Source organism: Zychaea mexicana (genome assembly GCF_025766255.1).
Source record: "Zychaea mexicana strain RSA 1403 chromosome Unknown BDB00scaffold_63, whole genome shotgun sequence".
NCBI lineage: Eukaryota > Fungi > Mucoromycota > Mucoromycetes > Mucorales > Lichtheimiaceae > Zychaea > Zychaea mexicana.
In genome coordinates, this window is record NW_026516726.1 from 59,638 (window position 1) to 70,339 (window position 10,702).

The 10,702-nt window shown below is 42.1% G+C and overlaps 4 protein-coding genes across 4 annotated transcripts; all 4 read left to right on the forward strand.

Annotated features, from left to right (window-relative positions):
• Nucleotides 1-1,129: 1,129 nt before the first annotated feature.
• BDB00DRAFT_834890 (ammonium transporter AmtB-like domain-containing protein) lies at nucleotides 1,130-3,217 on the forward strand. The gene is made up of 3 exons (XM_053124354.1): nucleotides 1,130-1,462; nucleotides 1,594-2,079; nucleotides 2,215-3,217. The coding sequence occupies exons 1-3, from the start codon at nucleotides 1,280-1,282 to the stop codon at nucleotides 2,950-2,952; spliced, it is 1,407 nt and encodes a 468-aa protein (XP_052977289.1). The 5' UTR covers nucleotides 1,130-1,279; the 3' UTR covers nucleotides 2,953-3,217.
• Nucleotides 3,218-3,982: 765 nt separating this feature from the next.
• Nucleotides 3,983-6,330, forward strand: BDB00DRAFT_834891 (uncharacterized protein). Its single transcript, XM_053124355.1, has 5 exons — nucleotides 3,983-5,285; nucleotides 5,366-5,449; nucleotides 5,532-5,639; nucleotides 5,754-6,131; nucleotides 6,210-6,330. The coding sequence occupies exons 1-4, from the start codon at nucleotides 4,134-4,136 to the stop codon at nucleotides 5,847-5,849; spliced, it is 1,440 nt and encodes a 479-aa protein (XP_052977290.1). The 5' UTR covers nucleotides 3,983-4,133; the 3' UTR covers nucleotides 5,850-6,131; nucleotides 6,210-6,330.
• BDB00DRAFT_874718 (uncharacterized protein) lies at nucleotides 5,955-6,275 on the forward strand (the record flags this gene model as incomplete). Its single annotated transcript, XM_053127255.1, has 2 exons — nucleotides 5,955-6,131; nucleotides 6,210-6,275. The coding sequence occupies 2 exons, from the start codon at nucleotides 5,955-5,957 to the stop codon at nucleotides 6,273-6,275; spliced, it is 243 nt and encodes an 80-aa protein (XP_052977291.1).
• A 3,541-nt stretch (nucleotides 6,331-9,871) lies between the features above and the next one.
• BDB00DRAFT_767784 (uncharacterized protein) lies at nucleotides 9,872-10,168 on the forward strand (the record flags this gene model as incomplete). Its single annotated transcript, XM_053119698.1, has 1 exon — nucleotides 9,872-10,168. One exon carries the CDS (start codon nucleotides 9,872-9,874, stop codon nucleotides 10,166-10,168), a length of 297 nt encoding a protein of 98 aa, XP_052977292.1.
• Between the last annotated feature and the right edge of the window lie 534 nt (nucleotides 10,169-10,702).

The following is a 10,702-nucleotide window of genomic DNA, read 5'->3' on the forward strand; positions in this document are numbered from 1 at the left end:
GAATTACACTTCCACTTTTTTTTGGTCTACGCAAGGAATTACAGATTGTAAGGAAAATCTGAAATTGGTGTGGGGAGAAGTTTGGTCTCCCGAAGGAGTGAAGATAGTAGAGGAGACATGTGTAACGGATGTTTAAACTCCTATATGTAAAAATTTGGTCTACGCAAGGAAAAATTTGGTCGCTCGAGCAACTCTGTAAAAAAATAAGTAGCTAATAAAAGTCTGCTATTTGTAATTATGGCAAAATTTTCATGTTGTTTACGTTAGAAGGATCAGCCACTCCCCAGAGTATGGAGAGTATGTACTTTACGCTCTATTCCACAGATATGATACAGTAATGTATGACCACACAGTCACCCCTTCCTTAGCTTTGTCTTGGAGGACCATAAAAGGGAACATGTGTTATTACTCGGTACACGATACCAGTCCAAATGAAATTCTATATCCAGAAGCACATGATCTTTTAAGATAACGATAGTGAAAAAAGCAAATGCATAGCAGTCCATGATTTACAAAGAGAGAAAAAGAAATTGACCCCACCTTTGGGCTCGTGGTGCTACGAGAGAGACGCCTTTTTTAATCGCTCTGCTTTCTCACTGCCTCGGCAAATCGTTCCGTAGATAACCAGTATACCTGATAGCGCAATAAAATTGTTGGAAGAGATGCTGCACTATGGACAGTAATGACTTTCCCTTTCTTTCTGCAGGATCTTGGCTTGCTCTTATGAGGTTCTCAGTAACAGCAACTCAACTAACTTGTTGGGACCTTCTGAATTTAGGTATACAAGATAAACGTATCTTGATCTGTCGGCCATTCTAAGCAGGCTCGCTCAAAACAAAAGGAGAAAGGTAAGTGAGAGTTACACAAGAGATAAAGGACATCTTCCTATCAATTACTGGTTTCAGTACTGTGCACACACAACGAATACGGTATTACATGTACCCGCCCACACGCACGCAAAAGTCAAAATTAACGACAAAACCCTGCATTTCAGTAATTATTGTACTGAAGCGAGTAGAGCCGACAGCCTCCTTTGCCTTATCAAGTGAATTTTGATGTTATCTTTTCTATGTCTATATTAGCATTTGCTGCTGCAGGTTCACACACTTAATCTCTTGCAGACATATATAAATAACCTGCTTTTTGGTCCTGGTCACTATCAACGTTATTCGTATCTTCGGTATATTCTTCTTTTCTCCTCTCTCTTAAATAACAACGCCACTACTAGTACTACTGTCAACGACAACAATAATCACGCTAACTGCACACGCACTATAATATGGACGCTGAAGAACCCGTAGTATTCGAGTCCGGCCATACCGCCTGGATCATGACTGCCATGGCCCTGGTTTGGCTTATGATACCAGGCCTTGGTTATTTCTACTCTGGTCTTGCTTCCCACAAGAACGCCTTATCGCTCATCATGTATGTCTTGGTATGCATGATGGTAGCCTCTATACAGGTATGAGAGATGTATATAAACAGCAGGCTTGGTACATCATTGCTCGCTGCTGTGGCTATTGTTATTGTTGAAGAAAATATATTTAGCAATTACTGATAATAGCAATGTTGATGGTGATCTATCATATGTAGTGGTTTGTATGGGGCTACAGCTTGACATTTTCTCTCGGCGGTAATGCACTTCTCGGTAACCTCGACAACGCCTTCCTCCGTGGCCTCCTTGGCTATCCTTCCGTCGGCATGGACGCCATCCCAGACTTGGTTTTCTGCATCTACCAATGTATGTTCCAATGTGTCACCGCAGCCCTTGTTGTCGGTGCTGTTGCTGAACGTGCCCGTATCTTGCCCTTGATGCTTTTCGTCTTTATCTGGTCAACCCTCGTCTACAACTTCCTTGCCTACTGGACCTGGAACCCCAATGGCTGGTGTTTCCAACTCGGTGGTCTCGATTTTGCCGGTGGCACGCCCGTCCACATTGGCTCCGGTTGCTCTGCACTTGCTTATGCTCTTGTTTTGGGCAAACGTATTGGCTATGGTAAAGACGCTGACCCTGAACGTTTCAAGGCCCACAACATGTCTAATGTGGCTCTCGGCACTGCATTGCTCTGGTTCGGTTGGGTAAATATTTATTAAGCACGCTCTTCTCGGTTAAATCGACAATGAAGAATGATGGTTTCAACTGTTGAACAATGTGTTTCAATGACTTCTGATAAAGTATCCCTATTTGCTCACCATCCAAACATTCTCTATCAGTTCGGCTTCAATGGAGGTTCGGTTTTGAGCAGTAATGCACGTGTCGGTATGGTCTGCATTGTCACCAACTTGGCTGCTGCTGTCGGTGCCTTAACCTGGATGATCATGGACTACCGTGTCGAGCGCAAATTCTCTGCCCTTGGCTTCTGCTCTGGCGCTATTGCCGGTTTGGTGGCTATCACTCCCGCTGCCGGTTTCGTGGGCCCAGGACCTGCTGTCGCTATTGGTTTCTTTGGTGGTTTCTTCTGTAACTTGTCCATGTACACTAAGCGTTGGCTCGGATTTGATGACGCTTTGGATGTGTTTTCCTTGCACGGTGTTGGTGGTTATGTTGGCTGTATCTTCACTGGTGTTTTCGCAGAAAGCTATGTCGCTGCTATTGATGGTACCGAGATTGACGGTGGTTGGTTAAACCAGAACTGGGTTCAGGTCGGCTATCAATTTGCTGATGCCACAGCCGGTGCTGCCTGGGCGTTCTGTATGACCTATATAATTTTGTTTGTCATGAACAAGATCCCCGGTCTCGCTTTGCGTGTCTCAGAAGAGGAAGAAATCCAAGGTCTCGATGTCACCGAAATCGGTGAGAGCGCCTACGTCTATGTCAACAAGTTGATCTCTGTCGACTCCAAGACTGGTGTCCAAACCACTGTCCGTGAAGAAATCAAGCAGGTCAACGTTGGAGAGCACGGTTCCGTGCATACCACCGATAAGGTTGAAGTTACTCTCAACGGCGCGTAATTTTCTTCCTTCAGTCCTCATTATTACATGCATTCTCTCCTTATCTCCATTTGCAACCATCAACTTATATCCGCTTATATCATGTACAACGTTAATATCATATACAACTGCCCTCACATATATTATTAAATGATTACGCTTACTATTCAAAAAAGCCTGTTATAACTTCAGTGTTTGTGGTTGTCTTTAGGTTTTACCTTGGGTACACGTTTTATTAAATGAATCCGAACAATCGGCTATGTCATTTATATGTAGCTGTTGAGAGCCATGACTACTAAGTTTAATATGCGTAGTGATGATAATCAATAAAAATGAGAATGACCCAAATGCAAATATGGAAAGTCAAGTGCGTGGTGTTGTTGATGATAACAAACTTTGTTTGGTGTTGCGCTACTTTTCTTTAAATTCTATGCATATCATGCATATTTTACGACCGTGAACGAGGTCACACAATGGTTGTTATCTCATAGAATGCTTTTAGAGGCACTTTACGGTAATCACTTCAGCTCAAAAGGAGCTTGCAGCCAGGATTTCAGCTTTGGGTTTGTGCATGTTCGTCTTTTATATTGCCGGCTGATAAAGTGTTTTTTTGATGTAATGATGGAATGCAAGTTTGTGTTTTCTTTCGACAGAGTTATATAATACTTAACATAAGCGTTTATTATCTTATCAAAATTTCCCAAAGATCACGAGCAGAGTAGCACATTACATGCCGCTGGCTATTGTTTTTTTGTTTCTTAGAATTATGCTACACACCATATTTGTAATATTTAAGCCGTACTGGCCCTAGCACCACTGTTCAAAAGCGTACATCAGCAATAACGCAAGCTATTTCTGCCGATATCGACAACATGCGAGCGTGCACTCTAAGCACATGTCGAACTTGATGGAGAAAGGCTTCCATAATAGGCTCAATCAAATCATTCTTCCATTTGTCGTCAGGATATGTATCTTACAGCAAGGAACGTGCAGAGAATTAAAAACAGAAAACAATAAGGCAAGGTGCTTAGATCGCCATCCTTGTATGTTGAAAAATTTTAGTGTGCTATCTTTGCTCATCTTTATTATGTTCATAATAATTAGTCTCTGAAACAGATATGATATGTACAATGAATATAGCACAACAATTTCACAAATAAGACTGGCATGTAAATATTTTAGTGTTTGTAGCTGGAACTTGAATGCTTTACATTGGCTCTGATCCGGACCTTACCGCTATACACGAAATTTTCAGGTCAGGAAGCCGACTACATTTCTTTTTTTACCGCTCCCCTCTCCCTTTCTTTTGCAAGCATTCCCAGCGTAATTCAATTTCCATAATGCCCAATAACAGAAAGCAAAACCAAGGCAAACAAAAACTGCAAGATCAGGTCCAACGACTCAACAATGAATTAGAAGAGCTTCGCCTCGAACGAGAAGAATCGAAAAAGAACGTCTTGCACTTTATGCAAGAAGCCGATCTGGCGCGACAAGAATTGCAAAAGGCATATACCATGATTGCTCAACTGTCACAACAAGCAACAGCAGCAGCACTACCCGTTTCTATGGAAGCAACTGAAGAAGCAGCAAAAGTAGGGAAGACCGGAGGCTTGGTGGCGTCGTCGTCAGAGGACGACGAGCTTATTGCAATGAAAACGACACAACTATTAGTAATGTTACAGCAAGTGGACAACCCGAAAGGCGTTCTTGACCAATTTTGGGATCAAATCAACAGTGGCAACAATGCGAAGGACGATGGCGCTGAACAACAAAAACAGAAGGAAGAGAAGGAAGAAGAGGAACGACGACGCGAATTGGAGCAGCAACAGCAAAAGCTAAAGGAAGATCAGGAACGACGACGACAAGAGGTGGAACAGCAACAGCAACAACAGCAGGAAGAAAAGATACAGTCATTAGCTGCCCAACTGAAGGAGGCACATGATCGAATTTACGGTCTGGAAGCGGATAAGCAGAAGCTCATGGAAGAATTGACGATCGCCAAGACGGATCAGGACACTGCGCGTCAAGCTCGCGACATTGAGCATGAGCGTGCAGAGACGCTTGAGAAACGATGGCAGACGTCTGAGAGCGATTTAGAGCAGGCAGAGACGCGTATACAGATGTTGGAACGCGATCTAGAATCGTTGCGACAAAAGGAGTGGGTATCCAAGGCGCCCGCGTCACATCTCGTGGAAAAGACAGAGTTGGAAGCCAAGTGTAAAGAGTTGGAGCAAGTTCAGGCACAATTATCGACGATGGAAAAGGACCGTGTTGGTTTGCAGGATCGGTTGGAACATCAATCGGGCCAGCTCAAGGATTATCGGGAAAAACAATGCGCTTTAGAGGAGAAACTGGTAAGACAACAATATTAGCGAATAGAAAAATGTTCCGCTATTTCTGACACTTGTGATGTTTTAAACAAACAATGTAACAGTCTGCGTATAAACAATTGGAGAATCAGCAGCAAGCGCTAGAGCAAGCAAAGATAAGAGAGAACCATCTAAAGACGATCAACAAGGTAATTTTTCCAAGAAGTATTTTCTTACGTCAATAAGTGTATATTACGTAATAATGACGCGGGATATCATTATTAATTCTAGACTCTTCGTGACGAGATGCGTAAGGTGTCCCAGAGGAACAATATGGAAATCAATAACGAGTACTTGAAGAACGTTATCATCAAGTTTTTAGAGAAAAAGCAAACACGGGTAAGTAAGGCAACTAATGATAACTTTTTCCTGATAAGTTAAACATAAACAATAACCATTCTCCCCTCTGTTTGTTTGTTCCAATGTCTCGGAATATTGCGTACGGCAAATTAGGCACAACTTATCCCAGTGTTATCCACGCTACTACAGTGTTCTCGTGAAGAGCAGTCTCGACTCAACAAACTTGTCCGAAACAAAGTATCGTCATAATTATGCACCCGACGATCGAAAAAATAGATATAAAAAGGCCATCCAAAGACATCCACTTTCTCCCACTTTCCATCTTATTCTTAAAGCTCAAACCAAACAACCACAATGAACAACAACAACCAACCCTCTCGCATGAACGCCAATGCCAACCAGGGCATCGGTAACGTCAAGGAAACTGCTGGCAATATGATGGGCAACGATCGCATGAAGGCTGAAGGCCAAGGCCAGAACACTGGTGGCAAGATGGAAGAGATGGGTGCCAAGGCCAACGAAATGTGGCAGGTTAGTGTTTGCCTTTGGACCCTTGTAAATAGAGAGCAATCGTCGAAACTTACTCGCACTTTCTTTAATTTTTTAAAGAATGCCAAGAACAAGGCCGAGGGTGCCTTCAACGGTGCTAGCAAGGGTACTGGCCAGAACAACTAATTATTCTTTCTGGATATATTGTATATACTTCTCAGTATTATATAATAAAGAAAACAATCTAAATGATGTTTTGTCTAATATAAACATCTTAATCATGCCATCAAGAAAAGTATGAAAGATAAATAGTATGTAGTAGACTGTTTTACGAAAGATACTACTGTAGTCAATGCGGGAAAACTTAGCAGTTCTAACTATCGTCAATACGCGAAGATTTAGTAGTGTGGCTATTTACTGTATATATGCCATATTACATATTCAGTATCTTTTTATCGCGCTCATTCACGCATATTTGTTTTCTGACACATTTAACGATTATCAAAGCTGGAGATGGGGAGCGCCAATTAAGAGCCTTTGAGTTTTCAGACTGTTTTCAGTGTTTCAGACAGACAACAATACCGCAAAAACATAAAAGTTTTGATTCCTGACAACATCAAGCGAGCAGCCTTTGATGAACACGCAGTGTCGTCCACAAAAACTCAACTTTTGCCTTTCTCATTGTTTCGCCCCGGAGCACCGGTCTCGTACCAGACCCTCTAGCATTTATTACAAACCAGAACTTGTTAGCAATTTTAAGCAGTGTTGGCACTTTCCGCTGATTCCTTTTTTCGGGGTAAAAAAGCCTCCGAATGATTTACAACGTCGAATACATCGGAAACTCGTATGATATGATTGATATCCTCAATCAAATGATGGATAAATTGTAGTTTGTACCATATTTTGACAGGTCGAGTTATTTATCACAGCCATAGTCAATCATCATCCGCTCGATCACACTCTTTGCCAAGCACCGATTTAGGCACTACACTTGCATGCATCATACGCATCACCCGCATGTGGAACAGCATTGGATATGATTGATTTTTAATCACCAAACGTCGTGTATACTCGAACAAACGGGGAACTGCATCTCAGCTGCGCGGATGGAGAAAACCAGTGTATAGCACAAGAGTACTGTTGTCAATGCAAAAGTATAAGGAGAATGTTTTTATTAATTTCTTATGATATGCTCCACGTCTCGCTGTATGAGTCAACTATCATTGTCGACGCATTTATTATATCACACAAGCAAAAGACGCCCTTTTTGATTTTTTGCAACAGGTCTCTCTCGCACTGCATAAACTTGCCGTGAGCTTGTAAATTACCCGCTTGCATACTCTTGCTTCTTTTCTTCCGCTTCCACACATTCCCGATACCAGAGTCTCAACACACCACCATCGCTCAACGACGTCTCTATACCTCACAGACTTTGTAATGTATCTGGACCGTTGCAAGAAAGGATTGCCACCGTTTATATTCGGGCACGGCTCTTTTCTGTAACTAGCCTGGCCTTCCAGAACGATGGACATCATTGCATCAAATGAGTCAGTTTGACATCCTTAAGTCACCACCCCATTTTTTTGGGAAACAGAGCATGAGATTATTCTGACTAGCAATTGTATGCTTTTACGCTATGATATGCAGGTAAAACAGACACAACAGGACGGTGTGCCACCAAACGACGTCCTAGCAAAGCAGCTGTTGGATGTTATGTAGGCTCTTCTTCTCTCTAGTCGTACCCCCCACTGTTTCGCAGCCGAACTTCGTTGTCAACATCTTGACATATTGTAGGATCGCTGTACACTCCGGTTAGGTAGCAGTCATCAAGATTCAACTGATTATGTTAGCAAAAGTACAAGTGCATACAATAACCAACGTCCCTGGTGGTGGCTTTGTTTTTGGACAGACAGTAAGCCCCGTGCCCCAGTGTGATCCTCTTTCGTCAAATACGTCGTTCGCTTTCGCCACTAACCCGTATGCTGGCGCTACTAAGTGATCGGTAAGGAGCGACACTCGGAAGACATGGGTAGTGTTGTCAATTAAGCTAAACCTCCTTGGGCTCTGTTCTCAGGGAATCATCCCCTGCCATACCTTTACTATGAGCCGTTGGCTACGCTGTGCTTGAGTCTGGTTCACCCGACATTCCAAGAGAACTCGCCTGGTTGCGTCAGGGTCAGTTCAGGTGGAGAGGCGTCTATAATGACGATAATATGGTGCATCCGGTTTTAATCGCCAATGTTCAACTTTTCGATGTTTTAAATATCATCCTTTATATTGCTACGTCTATACGCCTATGCGACTTCCGGACCTCTTTATCCGTTTCTTCTCCAGAAATCTTGCGACTATATACAACCTCAGCTAAAAACCGGCAAAAGCGGCCAACTTTGATGGCTGACAACTTTTTATTACATACAAAATAGGTAAACCCGAGTTCAAAAACTATTCTAAATATGCTAAAGAATGATATTTAAATAACAAATAAGCAAATCATTAACTTATGGATCTTTTATTACAGTACACTTTTTGGTGATTTATTATGGGATGCACCATAGCGCTCAATCTGTCGGCTTGATATTGGTTAGTACTTACTAGTCTTTATATTGATCATAGTACAGTATATGCTTTTGTAGTTGCGAAGTTAATTTTCTCTTCTTTTTCTAAGGTATCCAATCCACATGCATGGGAAAAAATAGAGAACAAACTCGCAATCACTTCGACTGATGGAATGAAAATGGACGATGAAGCCAACTCTTTCGACCATATCATCTCACTTGCTACCACCACTACTGCTACAACAACAGCATGGAAGGTCAAGATCACGGACCAAGACAAGGAGGCACTGAGTGTGAGTTTCGAAAAGCTAGACAGTAGCACGTTTTGGATACTGGAGGCAACTAAAATGGAGGCAGAATGCGAAGGCAGCAGGGCTGAATCAGTCGAGGAGAAGGTGATGAGCTTCGCCTTATCATGCAACTTTTACCAGTAAGGATCAAAATCAGGAACAAAAAGCACCCGCTATGCATAAAATATATGCTAACCTGCTGGCTAAATACTTTAGTTCGTCGATGTCATTGATTCTAGACATCACTGATGATAATTGGCTGAGCGTATTCAGCGAAGATGAGTTGGAAGATGTGCCTTTGAAGGGTGGACTTTTGGAAGAGAGTGAAGTGAAAGAAATGGTAAGCTTGTTACCTCCGTAATAACAATAGAAAACAGAATCCGATATATACTTATCAACAATATTTTGTAGAAGTCATCGTCAGAAGTGTTCGTGTATGCTCGCCGAATGCCATTGAATCCATGCGATGATTCACTCAAAGTTTGGCTATCAACAGAGCTACAAAAGGTTTCACGGCCGTTTTTTTAAAAAAAAAGAATACACTCGATATCACAAGCTTTCCAGTCCTCTTGATTCTTTTATCCAGACGAAGCGTGCCCGTGTATTCACACCTGAACAATTCCTGAAGGCCTTCGTCAGGTTTATCGTGAAAAGCAAACTGCCAATTTACCTTGGCCGAGAACGACGATTTGCAGGAACTTTTGGAGATTACACAATCTGCATCTGCCATGGAAACGGTACAGCTTCAGAAGAAGATCAGCTTTATAAGTTCCTTGGCTTTTTCGCCGCCATCTTTGAGGATACGCTGATCACCGCCGAAGGGTAGAGTAACCAGATGATTAAGGAGGAAGTGAAAGGCGCAAGAAACAATGCTCTGATCTCTCAAAATGTTATGTATAGCTCCGAAAAGTCAAGCGAAAGTGGTGGAAATGGCAAAATGCTTTCAGCCATCGATCCGATTGAAAGGCACAAGATGGGACGCCGCGTCGATACTGTTTTTGCTTCTGGACCTATCGAGCTTGGCTGCACCGAAATTGGAGCAAAAAATGACCAAACAAAAACATTAACGGATAGATCCCTCAAAATGCCACTTATACTACGGGATATGTTGCTTGATGTTACGTATGCTCCGGCATTACTCAAGCGTTCCCATGTGGTCGCGTATTGTATAGGATTTTTCCAAATTATTTGCAGCTTTGCGCCCGATGAAAGCGAAAGTTTGCGTGCCATTTGAATGATTTTGCATTGCCTGGGAAACAAATTTGCGTTAGTAACTTTGCACTAAGAAATTATAATACATATTACCAAGTTTTGTCCTTGGAATCATTTTTTTCCCAAACGACTGTGACAGTTTGTGAAACTTATATAGTTGAGTTATAAACACTTTGCTTTTTGCATTTTGTTCACTAACGCGGTATTTGGCACACACACTTGAGGATTTAATCTATCTTATTAAAATAATAAAAGTTACGTATTACACAAAAAAGGAAATATGTGTTCCTCTGCCAGATATTTTATCCTCTCTTCTGCGGAGGTGTGTATAAATTGCTTGCTACACAACACGTTTTTTCTTTTCTTTTTTTTATTTCAGTAATTTAGCGATCTAAATTGAACATGGCAGCAACAACAACAAACAAGTATCCGCCACGCCCTACAGATGAAGAGATCTGGGCAAAAGTACTCACTACGAGTCTATACGTGAGGCCTACCCCACTGGAATCAAGCACCTCGCATTCAGCTACAAGACTCTGTATATGGAACCAAACGC